The sequence below is a fragment of the Sminthopsis crassicaudata genome, chromosome 2 (assembly GCF_048593235.1).
Source record: "Sminthopsis crassicaudata isolate SCR6 chromosome 2, ASM4859323v1, whole genome shotgun sequence".
NCBI lineage: Eukaryota > Metazoa > Chordata > Mammalia > Dasyuromorphia > Dasyuridae > Sminthopsis > Sminthopsis crassicaudata.
Window position 1 is genome coordinate 482079540 of NC_133618.1, and position 21338 is coordinate 482100877.

Sequence of the window (21338 nt, forward strand, 5' to 3'; positions counted from 1 at the left end):
GCTTAGTGCAGGGTAATAGCCATGTCAAAGGAAAGAATGAGGGTGTACATAGGAGATTTTACAAAAAACAAAATTGGTAAAACTTATTAATTGTTTGGATATAGAGTGTGAAAAAAATGAGATACAGAAACAATCGAAATAATGTATTTGATAAATCCAGTGCTATTAGCCCTAGTAAAAACTATTCAATTAAAAATTTATAGAAAAAATGGGAAAAAATAAATTAGGCTTAGACCAACATTACATAGCATTTACCACAATTTTTTGCAAATGGGTAAATGATTTAAAAATGAAAGGACATATCAAAAATTAGGAGAGAAAGGAAAGAAATATTTCTGATAATGACCAAATCAGAAATAGAAGGATCACAGGAGATAAAATGGAACACTATGAATACAAAATTTGGAAATTTTTTGGAGTAGCAAAATCAATGTAGCTATACATTAGAAAGAAAGGAGTTACCCAAGGGAAAATCTTTGTGTAAAATTTCCTTGATAAAGATCTGATATATAAATACTAGAGAATTAATATAATTAGATAAATAAGGCATTAGCTAGTAAATAACAGGTTAAATGATATGAAGAGATAGTTCTCAATTAAAAGAATTATCAACATTCATGTTTTAACCATTTGTTCCAAATAACTAATAATAGGAGAATTGCAAACTAAAATATCTCTCTTGACCCACTTCATACCTGTAAGATTGGTGAAGATGTCAAATAGGAAAATTACAATTCTTGGAGATGACTTGAAAGGATAAGCATATAATAGACCAACCATTCTGGAAAGCTATTTGAAACAAACCCTCCCCTTCCCTCCCCAAAGTCACTAAACTCTCCATTCTTTGTTATCTAGAGATATCATTGTAAATTCCCAAAAGAAAAAAGATCCATGTATGCAAAAAAAAAAAAAAAATTTTTTTTGACAATGCTTTTTTCTTTATCTAGAATTATAAACAAAGTGTGCCCATCACATGAGGTATAGCTAAAGAAATTATGGAATATGATTGGCGTGGAATACTAATTAGCAGCAAGAAGTAGTAAAATGGTTGGATACAGAAGGAACTGAAAAGACTTGAATGAATTGATACCTAATGAAATGAACAGAACCAGGAGAAAAATTTGAATAGTGACTATAATGCTATAAATAAAAATTACTTTTAAAGACTTAAGAATGCTGATCAATAAAATCATGATTCCTAAAAACCATATGAATCATGCTTGCCCCCTCTGTTCATAGTGGTGGTGGAAAATTAGTGCAGAATGCAAACTACATTTTCAGACACAGTCAACATTTGTATTGTTTCACTATATATTTTAAAGGTAATAGTTGTGCCTTCAGAAACAGATAAGTTAATAGGAAAATGAGTTTAGGGAAAAGATAATTACTGTTTTAGAAATGTTGAGTGTAAAAGATTTGTGAAGTATCTAAGTAGAGAAGTCATGCACACAGTTGGAGTTGAAGTATTGGTCCTCAAGATAGAAATGAAGCCTGGATATGTAGATTTATGAGTCATCTGCATAGAATGAATTTTGACATCATGGATCTAATAAATTTACTTAGAAAAAAAAAGGGTGCAGATTGGAATTCTTGGTTATATACCAGGACATGTAGGACATATATGAATAACATTAAAAAAAAAACCCTAATTGTAAAGAGGCATATTTAGTTTCAATGTTTAGGAAAAGCTTCCTCACAACTATTGCTATCCAAAAATAAAATGACCTGTCTCAAGAAATTGTGGTTCCCTTTTTATCAGTGTTTTCAAGTTAATGGTAGATAGCAACTCGTTTGATATGTTATGGTGGATATTTCTTTTTGTTTTAGGGTTGGACTCACTAGTTATTGAAGTTTTTATTATTCTGTTTTCCTGTGAATAGAGGGCCTTTCTATAGGGAAGATAGTTTTTAGAGGAAGGAATGTGATAATGATGAAAGAAAAAATAAAGGAAAGAATAAAACATTTCAGAAAATTCAGGTATATATCATATAATCAACAAGATGGAAGACTACATATATTCTCACTTATTTTTTACATTTATTTTGTCATTATTTGGAATGATATTTCCTTTCCTATCACTGCTTCATGCAATCTGTTATTGACATATAGAAATGTTGATTTTCAGAATTTATTTTGTTACTTTCTGTAATCTCCTGTTGTCTCCAGAAGCTGCCGATTGCTCTCTGGGAGGAGATCTGCTGTGTCAACTCAAATCTCTTGGACAGATTCTTCTTCTGTAGCGAACCCTTGTCTCCAGACAGTTGCCGTTAACTCTGGTCCAGAGTAGTGACTTCCCTTCCTGCAGAGAGCCGCCTCAAGTCTGGCCTAGAGCAAAGACTCTCTATCTCTGGAGTATCCTCTTTTATCCTCCCAGAGAATGGGCGTGGGATAATGCAAGGACTTCTGGGAAAAATTACTTCTACCAATGAACTTGCTCCTCATAAGCATGCAAGCTCCTTCCCCAGGAGTTCACAAGTAAAACTCTCAGTAAAGGCCGGAACTAGAGAATTGCCAAGTACTGACTTAGCACTTAGTAAGAACTTATCATCTCATTATCTCATTAGCACTTAGTAAGAACCTAACAACTTTTTATTTTGCAACTATGTGGAATCAATTATTTCAATTAGCATATTTGCTGATTTCTTAGGATTTTTCTAAGTAAACCATCATATTATCTGAAAAATCAGATTTTTGCCTTTTATTTTTTTTCTATTCTCTTATTATAATTGCTAACATTTCTAAGAAGTGGAGGCAGTTGGTGAAATAGATAGAGGTGGGGCCTGGAATCGAGAAAATCTTTATTGAAATGTGTTCTCAGACAATCATTAGCTGTATGATTTAAGGCAAGTCACTCGGTTGTCCTCAATTTCCTCAAATGTAAACTACAAAATGCAGGAAATATCTGGAGATCAGTCTACCAGAGCACCCAAAATACTTTCATTAATTCAAGTGGAAGGAAGGAAGGAAGGAAGCAAGAGAGGGAGGGAGGGAAGGAGGAAAAGAAAGATAGAGAAAGAAGAAAGAAAAAAAAAGCTGAAGGAATATTCAGTGCTTATGACTGAGCTTTGAATATATATATAAAGGGCAATTATGCTAAATTTAGTTTATAATTTTAAAGCTATATCTGATTACCAGATATATTTTATAATACTGATGTCAAACTCAAATAGAAAAAGATTTCTGCCAATATATTGGCTTAGAAAACCACAAATTAATGTTGTCTGTATGGTATTGTATTTTTATTTATCTTCTTAAATCTTCTTCAATTACATTTTAATTTGTTTAGTACAAGAGAAACTGAGGCAAGACAGAGATTAGAGGGATTTTAATATTTTAATTGGAGAGTCTGCACTGGCAGCCATATTAGCCAACTGGCTGGATAGGACTCCCATCTCAAAGCATCCAACAAGCAGCAAGGGATTCCAGAGACTCTTATAAGGCTCCAGCTATCAGGGAAACAAAGACAAGGCAAGGGAAATTCCAGGAAGGACCATAACTTTTTAATTCTGACAGGTTGGGGGTGAAGAAGGAAGGATTATAAATTCTGAGAAGTTGGGAATGAAGAAGCTAGGAACCAGGAAGTCTGGGCCCAGATGTCCAAACATTTGAGATAAGCCATCTGGAGTTTTATGACTCTTTGGAATGCCAGAGTGGCCAGAGCTCCTAGCCCTAATTATCTTAGTCATAATGTCCAGGAAGGGGGTGGGGGTTGCTACCAGGGAGACTGAGGAAGAACAATTCAGAGAAACTGAAGCAGAACCATTCAGGGAAAATGAGGCAGAACAATTCAGGGAAATTGAGGCATAACATTTGCAAAGTTCAGGCTGCACTCTAAAGTTCTGAGGTGTGGTGTTTGACATCTGGTTGAAAGGACTGTGAAATAATCACAAGATTCATTTGGAAAAATAAAATGGTGAAATAATGAAAAAAAAGAGAATTACATATTCAGATATCACCTTATATTATAAAACAGAAGACATCAAACCTATCTGGTACTGGTTAAAGAAGAGAGGCAAATCAGTGGGCAAGCTTGACAAGATAGAATCTGTAGAACAAAGGAACTCAGTCACAGAAAACAATTGTTAAATAAAATGAAAAGCAAAAATGTAGGAAAGAACTCCATTTTTGATAAAAAAAATAATAACTGCAGGAAAAAGTAGAAAACAGTATTGTAGGATTTAGGCTTAGGGTGATAATTTACAGTATATCCAATTATATTCTAACCTTAATGTTAAAGAGCATATCATTAAAAATTGGAGAGAAATAGATTTTAGAAGTAGAAATAAAATAATAAAATAAAAGAAATAAAAGATAAAATAAATAACTGTGATAGATAATGGAACAAACAAAATTTGTGAATCTAAGATATGAAAGGATATAATTAAAATGGGGAAGGGAGAGAATCTAATTAAATTTTTTTGAAAAGTAACTCTTACTCTATGTTTACAGAGATAAGGGGACCAAAAAGTGTAATATAATGTAAATGTTTTCAGCCTTTTCTGATATGTTGATCAGTTTTTTTTTCTTTCCCCACCTTTTTTATTTTGTTTTAAAATATATTCTTTGTTGTATGAAATTGCTTTCAGAGTGGAGGCAGGAGGATGATTCTAGGGGAAATTATGGGATTGTTTAAAAAATCACTAAAATATCTTTAAAAACAAAAACAGATCTTTTAAAGAAATACATAGAAATAAACAGAAGAGAATTCATACAGGCAGACAATATTAATGTATTAATAATATTACCCCGAAAACTACATAACAGAGGTTCATGTTTTCATGTGCTTTGTTTTTCTGTTCTTTGTACAAGAAAATAATCAAATTTTTTAGTTTGTTATGTTAACAAAAGTTGAATAGACAATTTTAAATGCCATTTTAAGAATTCAAAGAAGAAATAAACTTGTACTCCCTAAATTTAGAGTGTATGTCGAATTATAGACAACTTCTCTCCCGTTTTCTATCCTTAAGTTATGAGATGGAGTGGTCATTTTGTTCCAATTTTTCTGTCATTTCCATAACTAACTTGATAACTAACTCCTCCTTCTTATTGAGAATTTGATCCGGAATAGAATTTCTTCTATTTGGTTCCTTCATTTGAATAATTAAAGTATCAGATATGGCAGGAAATTGTTAGTTATTCTGCCTTGGCCAGAGAGAAAGTTTTAACAGATGTGTAGGTAATTGAAGTAATAGATCTTGCATCTGTGCCAAGATTGCTCAATTATCTTCTGTCTAGGTGGTTTGTAGTGTACTTCAAGGACAAAATTCCTTCTGCTTCTGCCTCCATTGATCTTTATGTAAGTACTCTTCACCATGTTTCTTCTTTCCGGTTTCTAGATTTCTTAATAGGATCATATCTTCTTAATACACAATACTATTCTTCTATCTTATGCTAGGTTCATTCAAGTCTGACCATGTCAATCCCATTTGGTTAGCTTCAGTGGCTTCCTCTTGCCTTTAGGAATCAATAAAAACTGTCCTAGCATTTAAAATCCTTTATAATCTAACTCTTATCTTTCTAAATTGAATTGACATAACTTTTCCCTGGTGCCCACTTTGTTCTCACAAAATTGCCATATATACCACTCCTCAAACATAGAACTCTTCTTTCACCCCCATACCTTTGTAGAAGCTTTCTCCCATACCTGGAATCTTTCTCTCTGCCCTTCTGCTTTGAAGTTCTTATCTTCTTTTGATATTTAGCTCATATACTATCTTTTATTATCCCAATTAATTTCTTCTTCCCTCACTCAATTTTTGTATTATTTATATAAAATATAAATATTATATGTTTACTTATCTGTCCACTTGGTGTTTACTGCTATTACGTAATAGTAAGTCCTATGAGGACACCATGAATTTTTACTTTTGTTTTATATCTCTGGAACCCAGCCTGGCATCTGGTATATAGTATGTGCTTAAAACAACCAAACAAAAAACAAAAGCCACAATAAAATACCTTCTTCAATTAAATTGAATTGAAATGATTGACTAAAACTGTCAGACATAAATCTGGTTTTATTATTAAGTCCTTTTGGGTGTACTTTCTTCTATGAATTTCTGGGCTTTTGCTATTCTTACATTGTAATTATTCTTTATAGTATCTAATTGATAGATATATTGAGTCAATTTTCTCTCTCTCTCTCTTTATTTTTTATTTAAAACTCCTTTGATTAAATTTACAAGATCATGAATTAGAGAATCTTAAACTTAGAAGTGACCTCAGAGTTCATTTTTAAGTCCAGTCCATACCTGAAGAAGAATCTTTACTATAGTATGTCTGATAACTGGCCATCCAGCCTTTTTTTTTGAAGACCTCTTATGAAAAATATCCCATGAGGCCAATTCATTCCATTTTTTTAACAGCTGTTACATAGCCAAGAATTGCTTCCCATATTTGTCTCTTTCCAATTTCCACTCAGAACTCTTAGTTTTTCTCTCTGGGTTCAAGCAGAACAATTTTAATCTTTTCTCATTACACTCTCTACAATCTTGAATATAACTCTCCCACTAAAACCATTTCTTTTCTCTAGGCCACATGCCCATAATTCCTTTTACCCAATCCTTTTTAACATGAGCTTGTTGCTTTTTTTCTGGAAATTCTTTAGGTATCAATATTCCCCAAATGAGGCTTGGAGAAAGAGAGGGAGAAAAAAAGGAAAGAGAAAGGAATAAGAACTTATTAATTGCCTACTATAAACCAGGCATAATACTAAGACTTTAAAAAATATTTTCATTTGACCTTTTAAACAGATTATTTTGGATGTGGTTTATTTGGGATACAATTCTGGTTTCTATTGTGTATATTTTTTTAACTTAATTTTATTATTACAGTGATACACATTCTCTCCCCAGTTTTCTTCCCCTCCCATTGAGGCAAGAAATACCCAAACCCCATCACAAATATATATAACTAGGGAAAAAATATTTATATACTCAATATATATACTGAAGTGGGCAATATTTTTATCATGAGACCTCTGAAATTGTGTTTGGTCGTTGTGTTGGTGATAATTCCTGTCTTTCAAAGTTGTTCATCTTTACAATAATAATGTTATTGTATAAATTGTTCACTTGGTTTTGGTCACTTTATCTGTTTAAACATCTGTATTAAACAAGTCATCTCAGATTTCTCTAAAATTATCTCCATCATTTTTATAGCACAGTAGTTTTCTATCATAAATATTAGCTATGAATGATAAATATGGAAATAACTTTTGAAGAATTGTACATGTTTAACCTGTAATGGATTACTTGCTGTCTAAGGGTTGTGGGGAGATAGGAGGGAAAAAAATTGGAACACGAGGTTTTGCAGGAGTGAGTGCTGAAAGCTATCTTAGCATATATTTTGAAATAAAATGTAATTATTTAAACATTTTAAAAATATTACCTATGATTTATTCATCCATTCCATAATTGATGAATACCTCCTCAGTTTCCAGTTCTTTGCTCAAAAAGAGCTGCAATAGATATTTTTTTTTTACATATGTATCCATTTCTTCTTTATTTTCCTTACATTTTAAACTGTAATCCAAACTTGTTTTAAGGAGATGTCATTGCATATTCTGAAATTGATTAACGTGTTGGTTTGTTTTGTCAATCTGTTTGCTGAATTTGTTTTATTTTTTTTTTATTCTTTGTTGTTGACTCTGGGTAAAGAAAGGTAATGTAATATATTAGGAAATAAAGATGATATAAAGCAAATGATCAAAAAAAGTTTTAAAAAAAAATGACTATTAAAATTCTAAAACTTTTCCAAACTCTTTGAGAGTAAGAGATTCATGTTCTCCTTTAGGGATGTTCTTGGTCTGTTATATTTGTGGATCTTGATGCCCATAATCGAAACAGACAGACTTTGTGTTCATTGCTTCCGAGAGAATCCAGATCTCATGTGAGTAATTTACTGAATATTTTAAGACCATACTAAGGATTTTTACTTGTATTTTTCAGTTTTATCATCCATTTCTTAAAATTGTCAGCGTTGCCCAGAATAATCTCTACTCTTTCATTTAAATATCATTCTAGACAGTATAGACAGGAGGTTAATTCTCTTAACTAGAAAACCAATTTTTATACTTTCTCCACACCCTCTTACTTCTTGATAGGTTAATTAATGCACATGTTCAACACTAAACTTTAGAAGAGCCAGACTTATAAATTGAGGCCTAACTGTTATTATAATTTTGTTGTTGTTGAGTTTTTTTAGTAGTGTCTTGATTTTTTTGTGACCCCCATTTGGGGTTTTCTTGGCAGAGATACTGTGATTTTCAATTTTTTTCTCCCCAGCTCATTTTACAGTTGAGGAACTGAGGCAAATAGAGTTTGCTTAGAGTAATACACAGCTAGTGCCTGCAGTCAGATATGAACTCTAGAAATTTAGTCTTCTTGACTCCAGGCCTATATTCATTGTGCTGCCTACCTGCCCTCATTATAATTTTACTCTGCAATAAAGTTTTTTTATTCCCTTTCTGTTTTTTTAATTGAAATAAATTGATATTGTATTAATATATAGATTTTTATGACATTAACAAAGATAGACAGCTTCAGATTTAGTGGTCTCAGATTATTCTGTAACATAAGTGTGAAATTAGAATTTTTCCACTTTTTTTTTTTTTTACCCCCACCAAAGTCATACCTTAATGCTTCATTGTCCTATGAAGGTGTCACCCATTCTTGAAGACTGTGCGTGCAGAGTGAATGATTTCTCTGGTCTATAAAGATGAAAAAATTTCAAATATGTGTCTGAAACTGAGTATATGTATCATGTATGAGGCCCAGTCTAGCTCAGTTCATTGAAACTCTTTACTGCTTATCCATGTTTTTCAGATGTAATATAGTTAGTCTCAGTCCAAATAAAAGACTAGAGTGATTGTGATCTCTCAGTCGAAGGAATATTCCCGTAAACAAAATCACAGAGACTTTAGGCATTAAAATCACAGCTTTGATCCATTGTTAACATGCCTATGTATGTACATATATACATACAGATACATTTAAATCATATGGATGTATTATACAGAGTATCTCAGAAGTCTTATTACAGATTCAAGATATTAAAGATTAAAATATTTAACTATGAAAGCCTTAAACTCTATTAATATTTTTGGGATATCTGTGTGTGCCAGAACTTGTATTTCTTTGTGACAAAGAAAAATAATTTTACCCTCATTGTTTAATTAATCATTCATATTTTTTGACTCATTGCTTAACCTTTGCCCCTTTCTCAGACACTCATGTCAGCTAATAATAACTGATATGTTGACTAATTTGAGTTCACTCTGAGTTCTTTTTGTCATCAAAGCATAAATTTCTTTTGACATACCTACAGCTTGTTTTCCAGAACTGTTGGGCCTTTTTATAGCTTCACTCACAGTACATTACTTATTCTGTTCTCTTGCAATCCTTCCCACATTTATTTTTTTTCATAATTTGTTATCTTTGATGATCTGATTAGAGAAAGGTGAAACTTCAGAGTTGTTTTCAATTTAAATTTCACTTTTATTTGGTGCATTCCCTTATGGCTTTTAAGAATTTGCATTTATTCTTTTGATAATTGTTTTATATCATTTTTTTCTCTATTGGAGAATTTTTTTTTTATTTAATCCCTGGCATATTTTAACTACTTATGTCTTAGATATAAGATGATTATTAGATACACTTACTGAGATTTTCTATAGCTAAAAGTAATAGCTTCTCTTCATTCTAGTAACATAGATTATTTTCATATAAAAGCTTTAACTCTATGTAACTGTAATCATATAATGATGTCTTGTAATAACTTTTAGCACTTGTTTGGCTAATAGTTCTCATTCTAGCCATAGTAATTCATGGCACCTCTGTTTTTCTCTCATTTTTACAATTCTTATATTAGTATGGAATGATGTTCTGTAGCATTACTCTAAGAATGTACTAGCTTTGGGTTTTGTTTTTTGTTTTCCTGTTTCCTTAGAATACTGATGCTGCACTTCTCCCCTGCATTAGTTATCCTGCTTTTGCCCTCGATGATGATGCTCTGTTCAGTCAAACACTTGACAAAATTGTTAGAAAATTAAAAGGAAAGTATGGATTCAAGCGTTTCTTGAGAGATGGATACAGAACTTCTCTAGAAGATCCAAATCGACGCTATTATAAGCCAGCTGAAATTAAGGTACTCTAATATGTCTATACTTGACTTCTTAGTCCTTTAGGAGAATTGTCCTTTTTTCTTCTTTATCTTCTTTTCAAGGATGCTATTTCCCTTACAGAAATTTGTCTTATGATAAATACTAGTTTGGAGTAGTCCTTTAATACTTAAGAGATTAAGAGATGTTGCTAAAATTAGTGCTATACTACCCCTTCCTTTATAGCTAATTATATATATCTCCCTTTTAACTAAATATATTCCTTGAATATATTTAGTTTTTTATTCTTTCCTTGAGGTAAAATACATACATATGTGCATCATCTTTATTCCTTAACTGATAGGATTAAGATGTTTAAAATTCTGTGCTACCTAATTCACATTTTTTCCTATTGACTTTCACTATCCTTGTTTCTGAAATTTGAATCTCCTGGGGGGAAAAAAACACAAAAACAGTATTAGAGGACTTAAGTGAAGGATGGTCAGGAGTTTGCTTTAGTAGCCTACTAAGTGATTGAGTATAGGAGAAGGTCAGCTTTCTTTTTCTGCTCCTCAGTGCAGATGGTACATTGAGAAAATATTCAAGCAACATTTTATCTTCCTGATTTGTTTAGCATTAAAATTACCATTTTGGGGGGGAAAAATCAGCATGCATTAAGTTTTGTAGAAAAAGCTATTTGTCATTTTATTTAATTTCACAGCTGGCTACAGCTAGACTGTATTAATAGAAATTTTAGTGCGTGCTTTTTATTTTTAATATTTATTCAATTTTTCATTTATCTTTTAAACAGTTTTCAGTATTTCAGTTTCAAATATTCCCAATGCCAATGTAAAAGATCCTTATTTTGATCTTTGAACTTATAAGAAATCTGATTAATTAAAAATATAATTTTCTTTGCTGAAATTGGCCCAATTTCAGAATTAATTTATGAGTGAATATTTATTTATGTGCATGACAAATAATATTTTTACAATATACAACTGTGTTGGAACATTGCAGTAATTGAAACAGCAAATTACTCTTTTTTTTTTTTTTTTTTTTTTAGCTCTTTGATGGCATTGAATGTGAATTTCCCATTTTTTTCCTTTACATGATGATTGATGGTAAGTAGTTATTTTTAGTCTATAGCATATATAATTGATGTGCAAGAAAAGTATAATGAAATATGACTTTTAGCCCTTACAAAATTATACTAACTACAAGTCATTCTGTGTTCAAAAGCATAATATTTTAAAATCTTACTGTTATTAATAGATTTTCTTTTTACATCACCTTTACTTTTTTTTTTCTTTCTTTTTTTTTCTTTTTTCTTTTTTTTGACAGTACATATGCATGGGTAATTTTTTACAACATTATCCTTTGCACTTACTTCTGTTCAGATTTTTTCCCTTCCTCCTCCAACCCCCTCCCCCAGATGGCAGGCAGTCTTATACATGTTAAATATATTACAATATATTCTAGATACAATATATGTGTGTAGAACCGAATTTCTTGTTGCACAGGAAGAATTGGATTCAGAAGGTAAAAATAACAGTTTACACTCATTTCCCAGTGTTCCTTTTCTGGATGTAGCTGATTCTGTCCATCATTAATCAATTGGAATTGGATTAGCTCTTCTCTATGTTGAAGATATCCACTTCCATCAGAATACATCCTCATACAGTAACATTGTTGAAGTATATAATGATCTTCTGGTTCTGCTCGTTTCACTTAGCATCAGTTGATGTAAGTCTCTCCAAGCCTCTCTGTATTTCTCCTGTTGGTCATTTCTTACAGAACAATAATATTCCATAACATTCATATACCACAATTTACCCAGCCATTCTCCAATTGATGGGCATCCATTCATCTTCCAGCTTCTAGCCACTATGAAAAGGGCTGCCACAAACATTTTGGCACATACAGGTCCCTTTCCCTTCTTTAGTATTTCCTTGGGATATAAGCCCCGTAGTAGTATGGCTGGGTCAAAGGGTATGCACATTTTGATAACTTTTTGGGCATAATTCCAGATTGCTCTCCAGAATGGTTGGATTTTTTCACAACTCCACCAACAATGCATCAGTGTTCCAGTTTTCCCACATCCCCTCCAACATTCATCATTATTTGTTCCTGTCATCTTAGCCAATCTGACAGGTGTGTAATGATATCTCAGAGTTGTCTTAATTTGCATTTCTCTGATCAATAGTGATTTGGAACACTCTTTCATATGAGCGGAAATAGTTTTAATTTCATCATCTGAAAATTGTCTGTTCATATCCTTTGACCATTTATCAATTGGACATCACCTTTACTTCTAAAGATTTCCGTTTAGTTCCTCTATCCAATGAATCATGATTTAAAGATTAAAAATGAAAGAAGAGAGAAAAATCCATTCAGCCAAAATTACCATATACCCCAATATATACAGTATTACATTCCTATAATGTCTTATGCCTGTAAAGTTTAGAGAAAAATGTATTTTTTCAACTCATACAGCACAATGTTTAGTTATTGATACTTTAAAAATTGTCTCTAGTGATTGTGAAGTCCGGGTTAGCCCCTTGAAGGCCCCAGAATCAGCTGGAGTCAAGATAAGCAAAAGTCCTTGATTTTTAGGGGGAGAAGTGAAGGGGATCGACAAAAACTGCCACAGGCTCTCTACAGACCCATTGACCTCATTTCTTGTTGTCTTCCTCCAAAATAACTCTGGCTTGTTTTACTCTGCCTCCTAATCACTCCTACAATTCTCTGTATACACCAAAAGATCAAGCCAACACATCATAGTGAGAAGGACCATTTTCCAAGCATATGCTAATAGAATTATTGTCCAATAGGTAATTAGCCTTAAGTGCTTGGTTGTCTGATTCCAGTGCATCTATTCAGCCCTTTACAAGAGACTCTCTTTAAATATTTCTGTCACTTGCCAATGATCTCTACCTAGTAGAAATCTATCTTGTAATATAAGCAAAGTACAGTTAAGCAAAACCAATAGATACATTAATCAGATCTGACAACACAGACTGCATTCCACATCTGTAGTTCACTACATCTCTACCCTATGGAACTATTGGTAAAGGTGAAGACTTTTTTTTTTTTTTTTTTTTGTACTTATTGAGGGTAAAGGCTATATGATAATTATGCTGTGTTATTATTTATATGGAATTTTAAAGAAATTTAAAGGCTTCCTTGACAATGGAAATCATACTAATTATAATTGTATACTATAGTTAATCTTCGCTAAAAAAAATTATGCTCTCCTAGCTTTTGTGCTAGAAGAAATTATAGAGGTCATCTGGTACAACCTGTTTATTTTATGGATGAAGAAACTTGAAGCACAAGTGATTAAGCAATCTGATCATTAATAACCTTGCTTAAATCTAAAATATACATTATAAAATACCAAGAAAAATATATGGGCACTCAAATAGCACATAAGTTACAATTCCTTACTAAGAACTGGAGAAAAATCCCTTTTAATATGTTTTAATTTTAACAACATAATAAATATATCCAAGCAATGGGGAAAAAAGTCACAAATCTTAATATATAGGCAGTAAACCTGTTGGAATTTGAATTCAATCCCTTTACTGGAGAACTAGTATATTTTTCAATGTACCATACTTCCTTCCTTCTCCAGGGCTTTATAACTTGGAGAGTGAGCTTGGCTTTTAAATAATTATACCAGTAAAGCAAAAATTATGTCAAGTTCCACCAATATATAAAGGCCCAGTTCCTATTAAACTAGATTTATATCTTCTTCAAATTACTCTAGCTAAGTTTGGATAGGCTGATCTATAACTTGGCTATTAAAAAAATACTCACCCTAACCCAAGTCTCACTAATGCATGATAACTATCTAGTAATTCAGGGACAAGTTGTGATTTGATCAATGGAGACAGTGTCCATACAAACATATTCTGTATTATTCAAAATATATATAATATTAATATCCATAGTATAAATGTAGTAAAGTTTCAAACTATTAAAGTTTACTTTTTTAAATCTTTAAAGTCCAGGTGGCCTTCTGAAATAAATTTCTTTGTTTTAATCTTTCAGGATTTATAGTTTTAATTTTTAGCTTGCAATTTGATTTTACATTGATTTTTACTCATTGAGGGAAATAAATAATAATAACTCAGTCACTAATTGTATCAAGTTGGTCAGATATTTATTTAAATGTAGAAATTGTATGATTCTATTCTTCAGGAGTTTTTAAAGGAAATCCTTCACAAGTAAAGGAATACCAGGATCTTCTGACTCCAGTCCTACATCAGACAACAGAAGGTACAGCTATAATTCCTACTTGAGATCTCATTTTTATCCAAATTTCATCCAAATGATGTAAAAATATATTAATAATGTGAGAAAGTATATGATGCCTCAAACCTGGCTAATAAAGCAATTTGAAATGAAAAAAAAAAACTGCAATACTCATGAATTCTTTATGATATTTCATTTCTTAAACCATTTCATTTTCTTTGAGAAGAATGAAGTTAAATACTAGCAACTAGGTCTAGTCTCAACTATAGAATTATAGTCATAATCCTGAAAGTTTGGCAATCTATGTTTTGTAGGCTTATTGTATATTCACTAGTGTCTTTACCATGTAAGTTGTGAGTTTAATGTAATATGTGACCAAAACTTAATCTATCTAAATTAGTGTGTTCAAGGACTCTCCTTGGGCAAGCTGTATGATTACTGTCATAATGCCACCTTTCTTCTAAGCATTTAGAGCTCATACTGTGAAAGAATATTATTTTGCAATAAATAAAATTGCAGTCTTTACTCTTTTATGTTTTGTCTTATTTTTTCTATTACCAAAAACCTCCTAGTGGATGATTACTCTATGTGGTTTCATTTTTTGTTCAAAAAACAAATTGTTTTAGGAAAGCAATGGTGTTCTTGTATATCTCCCTTTTATTCTCTTAAACTGCAACTAGATATTGTTCAAATTGTTTTGATTTCTTGGGAATCATTTGTACTTGTATGTATTAGCTTCATTGTTAGCAGGAATACTTGAAAAGTAGTAATGTGAATATTAATAAAGTGATATGTTCAGTTTTGTTCAAGATGATCCAACACATTGATTTTAGTTATTGTATTGTATAAATTAAAGGTATTAGGGGTTTCTTGAATCAGATTTAGAGATTATGGGAAAGTTCATTGGTTTCACTTACTACACATTGGGCCCCCAAATGTCCTTATTTATTAACTTTCCCCATGCATTATAAACATATATGCCAGTAAAAGGTCTGAGATGTACTTGTTGATGACATAAGCTTTAATGTAAAAATGAAGTGACGAGATTTTAGGGAGATCTTGAAGCATATGCAATCTCAGAATAATTGAATTCTTAATATAAACTTGTAACACTTTTATAGTCCCCTACAATTCTGGTGATTTTCCCTCCATGTAATAGTTAGAGGTCCCTCACTTAAAATAATGATTTTTATGCTTTTAAGTAAAGATACTTTAGGAAAAAAAAAAAAAAGACTTTTTAAAGTTTGTCTATTTAGCGTTAAGAGAAGTTGATTTTTTTTTCCCCCTCTTCCAGTACTGACTAAGAGGTAATAGGCTTAACACTTAAATGGGAATTCCTTTTCTAACAAAGGATTTAGATATATAATTCTTCACTTAAGATGGGAAAGGATCTCACTTATGAAAATTCCCTGGATTAATCCTATTTAAAATAGTATTTCCCTTTCCTCTAAGTATTCATACTTGTTATTCTGCATACAGTTGTTAAAATTAAAAAAAAAAAAAAAAAGTTAAGAGATTATCATACTGCTTGGTGAGAAACTTTTTTTTTAAGGACATAATATTTTCTCTGTATTTTGTAATACATTTTTAGAATGAAAGGAGATTGTAGACAATCATTCAGTTTGTCGAGTTTTGATTATCACATGTATTACCTTTAACTCTCCTCTAAAACCATTTTCATTTTATAAAGATTGAATATCATAGAAGGAAACTAATTTTATTTGAGTATTTATTTTTAAACTCTGCAGGGTATCCTGTTGTACCAAAGTATTATTATGTGCCAGCTGACTTTGTGGAATCTGAGAAGAAAAATCCTGGTAGTCAGAAGAGATTTCCTAGTAACTGTGGGCGTGATGGAAAATTTTTCCTGTGGGGACAAGCTCTTTATGTCATTGCAAAACTTCTAGGTAAGTAGAAGAAGCAAAGAAAGATAAATACTAGTTCTTTTTATTGTCCAAAATTTGCATCTGATATATTCATTATCAACATTTTTCTTTTCTACTGTTTATAACTTTCTTCTTCTAAAATATTCTCTCCTATTTGAGTTTTCATGACACTAATCTCTCTTGGTTTTCTTCCTGACTATTCCTTCTCAGCTTCTTTTGCTGGATCTTCATCCAGGTCATACTCCTTAAATATGTGTGTTCCCTTTACCCCTCATCACCCAAAGTACTGTTTGTCTTTAGCTTTTTTTTTTTTTTTCCCCTCCTCTTTTCTCTCTCTATTATGCTAACAGTAATTTCAAATTCCCATGGGGCCAGTTATTTCTTTGCATATAATTCCCAGAACTATCTCTATAGTTCTAATCTTCTAAGCTCCAGTTATACATTTGACATTTCAAATAAGATGTTTCCTTGGCATCTAAAACTAATTATGTTCAAAACAACTCATTATCATTTCCCCAAAATGCTCTACTTTTCTGAATTTTCCTTTTGTTGTTGAGGGTACCAGTATCCTCCTAGTCTCCCAGGTTGGCAACTTCAGTCTCCTCACTTGACTCCTCATTTTTACTCAACTTACATATCCAATCTTTGCCAAATCTTTTTTTTTTTTTTTTTTTTTTTTTTTTGTTCTTTGCTCCTTTTGGTTTTGCAGCTTAAGTTCAGCATTTTTGAAAAAGATCTTTAGCATTGTAAAGACCAGATTGCATCTTTTAAAAGTTTCCTAGGAAGCCATGACTTTCTGATTTAACTTATCCATTTTGTCATTTATGCTTCTAGGTAACCATATACCAAAAGGAATTGAATGATGGATAGTTAACTACTTTGATATATTCACTGTAGCAATCCTCATGATAGTTAAAAGACTAATGGATCTATCACTTGGAATGCAATGAAAAATCATTTTGTACAGTTTCTTAAGAATCTAAGAAACTGATCAGAATTCTTGGGGCATATGCAAATGAAAGATAGTATGGTGACAGAAAAAAGCCAGTTGTTAGATTTCCTTCTTAAAATTTGTTGAAAAATCATGATAGTTTTTAGTGCCTTTATCAAAAGGACAATCATTTTTGTAGATGAAATGCCTTTGTAGAAGATGACAAATAATGAGAAAAAGCTAATTGGAAGCATTGTAACTGAATTGTACAACTTATGCAACTGTTTACTATTAAGTCTGGGCTAGCCCCCTGAAGGGCTCAGAATCAGCCAGAGTCAGGATAGGCAAAAAAAGTCTTTGTCCCACATTGGGCCCAAAATGTAATGTTCTGTTGTCTCTAGATTTGCGATCGTTCTCTGGGAAGAGATCTCTTGGGGAGCTTCTGGGGAGGCAGCCTTGGCTTTAGTTCTGTATTGTGTCTTTCAAACTCTTGAATCTTTTCCTGTCAGAATGCCACCAGCCAGCTTCGGTCTCTAGCTCCCTCTGAATCCAAAGCCTCCAGCCAAAGCGAAGGTAGATGTGGGAATGAATCAGACTTTGCCTCCAAGAGTATGGGATTGCGGGTTTCCCAAAGTCAATCCTAGTTGTGAATCTCCATGAGCAGGTTTTTATTTTATTCTTGTGAATCTGCTCTTGTCCAAGTGTCTTCAGTCAGCACCACAGTAGAATCTCGAATCCTGTTCTTCCTGAATCCTGGCTCTGAATCTCCTCCAGCTTCCCTGAAGTTCTCCTGGGAAGTCTTATCTTTGACCCAATCCAGGGTCTCTCTTTCCAGACTGACTTCTTCCAGACTGCTCTGCCCACTCAATGTTGGCTCCTTTTATCCTCCCAGAGAAGGGGCTAGTGGAAACTCCTTTACAACCAATGAACTTGCTTCTTTAAAGGTGTAAACTCCTTTAAAGGTGTAAACTCCTTTAAAGGTGTAAACTCCTTTAAAGGTGTAAACTCTGAGCTACAGAATTGTTAAGTACTGACTTAGCACCTAGTAGGGAACCTAACAGTTTATTCTGTGAAATACCATTGTTGTCTCTCTTCTCTCCAGTATTAGGTTATGTGTTACATTTGTTTGTACTCTTAAGAGTAATAGTCTTCCATTCTTTCTTTACATTCCTTTAGGGAAATATATTTCAAAACCAGGTTTTCAGTTTCAATGTTGCATAAGTGTGTGGAAAATAATATTTAAGAAAGGCTCGACACAAACCCACTAATGCAAAGCAAATTGAGTTAATGTTTTACATTCTGCCCTTAATTGGCTGTTTTTATTTGCATAATGCTAATTAAAGGACACATGGGAAATTTGTCCATGCTTATTCTTCTAGGAAGAGGACAGTATAAACACAAAAGACAATGTTATTGATAACATTTCTTCTTTTTAGTGCAGTAGCAAATCCAAAAAATATTTTTGCACATGGAAATGAGGTATTTGAAAAAAATGCTAACCTAAAAAATGTAATTGTAATTAGATTGTAACTGTCATCTCAATGATACTAACACCTTAAATCCTTGAGACTTGACTCTCAAAGACTTGAGAGTCTACTAATTTGGTATTTGAAATTGGTTGGAGTTTAGTTTTGCAGTATTTAATAAATAAATAAGATAAAAGTAAGTAGCATTTCACATCTCTGGCCATTTTACAACCATCTATTTGTATACTACTTAGTATCCTAGATATAAATAACAGTATTAGGACTTTGACATAGGAGTCCAGTGCTGAGACCTGCAAATCAGGGTTTAGAATTTAAATTCTAAATATCTTGATTCTCACTTTCTTGCATTATACTCAGTTAAGAAGAGAAAAATGGATAATTTACCGTTTAGCTAGGTAATGATTTTTCATCATTCCACTTTCTGGATGAAATTGAGTGATACTTTTTGAAAACTAAATAGAGTCCATCCTTGAATAACCAAACTCAGTTTCCTCCTATGTCTGATACTTTTGTTATTCAAATGAGGACACTGAGTCATAAAGAGGGAAATGATTTGCTTCAGTTTGTACCTAATAAAGAACCCAAGAATTCTGTTTCTAGAGCTTTTGTCACTATATCTTACTGTATCCAAAAAAAATAAATAAATAAAAATCACTTACTTGTCTATTTTCTGGCAATGAGCATTGCCAAATTAACTAGATCAAGTTGGACAAAAGAGATAATTTCTATACTTACAGCCTTCAGTCTGGTAAAATTAGTCTCAGCTCCCATCCCTTTGATGTGGTATCTGAGAATCCAGACTTACCTCCATACTCTGATAATCTAGCTTCTACCTTAGAAGGTTGTTGTAGGGATCAGATGAGGTAATGTAACAGAAGAGACCATCTCTTCCCCACTTTCCCACATATAAAAATACCCAAGTGCACCTTTTTTTTTTTCCTTTTTGCTCCAAAGATTTGAGTTGGACTGCTGTCTCTCAGAGCATCCAATCTCATCCCACTGGTCTTCAGAAGCCAAAACCCCTCCAGGGTCTCTTGGTAGACCAGAGTTAGAAGGAGTTGCCTACCTTCATAGCCAACCATAGAGCGCCCCTATCCTGTGCTGTAACAGGGCATTAATCTGGCCCTCACCCCTTAATCTGGATCACCCAAGGCTTGATGATCCCAGGGCCCACAAGGATAGTTCAAGAGCAGTGCCTCTAGGATTACATATGCATGTTACCTGACTTTTTCTCTCACCCGGGCTTCATCTTAGAAGACTTGTGTGCCCTCTGTTTGTACCCAAGTATCTCTTTGTAGGCCCATTCTTCACAGAGAAAGAGGCTGAGAGTCTGATCTCAACGTTGGTTGGAGATCCCAACCTGGCACCTATCTTGAATCAGGGGCCCACTAGCCATCTCTCTAGGAAGCCAGATCTCAGGCTCGAAACCCCATAAACTGTCTGTGACGTGCTAGGGGCAAGACTCCCTTCCCAATTAAGTAATCAGAGACATCATCAGGTACAAAGGAAAGCATTTATTTAATCCCTGAAGGGAGAGGCCTAGACACACCTGGGAGCCATCCCAGCTCCTGCCACTTGCTTGGCCTGACCAGCAGGAAGTAGAACACCTGGTTAAATAGCAAAAGACCCAAGCCTTTTCCTTAGATAGACTAACAAGATGTAACCATCCTTGACCAATGGTCGCCAATATTGTCTGCTTCCCACAGGTCATGCCACTTCCTGTAACTTCCTATGCCTCAGGTTCAAAGTTCATTCCTCCAGAGAGCAAATGACCTCCCCCAAGGTTCCAGTTCTGGTTCCCTGTGATAGGTTCCCTGTGACTCAATACTGAGAAATACTTCATCCAATCAGTCCCATTCAGAAGTAATTCATACTTTCCCATTATGACTTCGGTTCTCCAGACTATGAAGCATACCACCTAACCTCCTTCACTAAAAAACTTGAAATTGACATCATTCTAAATCAGTGATTCTCTAGCATCATAATCTATCATTGAATTGTTCAGTTCTTAAATCTTCCAAAATTGTTCATTTTTACAATGCTATTGTAATGTAAATTGTCACATAAATGTTTATTTTATTTTGTATTAGTTAATAACAATCCTCAAGTGATATTGCTCCCTCCACTCCTTATTCAATTATATAGACTTCTGTTTGTGTTATCAGTTATGTGAGATTATAGATATATACCTTTCATTGCTATGCTTTTCTTCCCTAGTATGTTCTCACCCCACCCTTTTTAGGGTCATCAAAACTACAAAAATAATTTCTACACTCTCCGTCTCTTTTGACTCTTCCTATGATTGTGCTGATATTGTGGTTTGTAAAATAATGCTTGTTTCATCTCTCCTGTCCCTTGTTAGCATGTAATGTTCATAGCCTTTTCTGAGTGCTGACTTGCATTTTGATTTGCACTAGTCTTCCCACAATTTTTCCAATAATAACTATCCCCATTTTTGTCACTTTTGTCAATTTATAGAGTCTAAGGTAAAACTTCAGATAGATTTTATTTGCATTTCCCTTTTTATTAGTTATTGGAACATTTGTTCATGTGGTGTTAATAGTTTGCAATTCTTCTTGTGAAAACTTTTTGTTCACATCCTTTGACCACTTATCTGTTGGGAATGATTTTGTACATATAAATAATGATTTCCTACTTGCCAAATCCAAAGACTT

The 21338-nt window shown here is 32.9% G+C and overlaps 1 protein-coding gene across 5 annotated transcripts in view; it reads left to right on the forward strand.

The window, feature by feature from the left end:
• PHKB (phosphorylase kinase regulatory subunit beta) overlaps positions 1–21338 on the forward strand; it is a 254654-nt gene that overhangs the window by 121328 nt on the left and 111988 nt on the right. For all 5 annotated transcript variants that reach the window (XM_074293309.1, XM_074293310.1, XM_074293312.1 and 2 more), the window contains 5 exons: positions 7795–7890; positions 9949–10146; positions 11166–11223; positions 14306–14383; positions 16108–16266. In XM_074293309.1, the coding sequence (XP_074149410.1) occupies positions 7795–7890; positions 9949–10146; positions 11166–11223; positions 14306–14383; positions 16108–16266 (589 nt within the window). The remainder of the gene's footprint in view (positions 1–7794; positions 7891–9948; positions 10147–11165; positions 11224–14305; positions 14384–16107; positions 16267–21338) is intronic.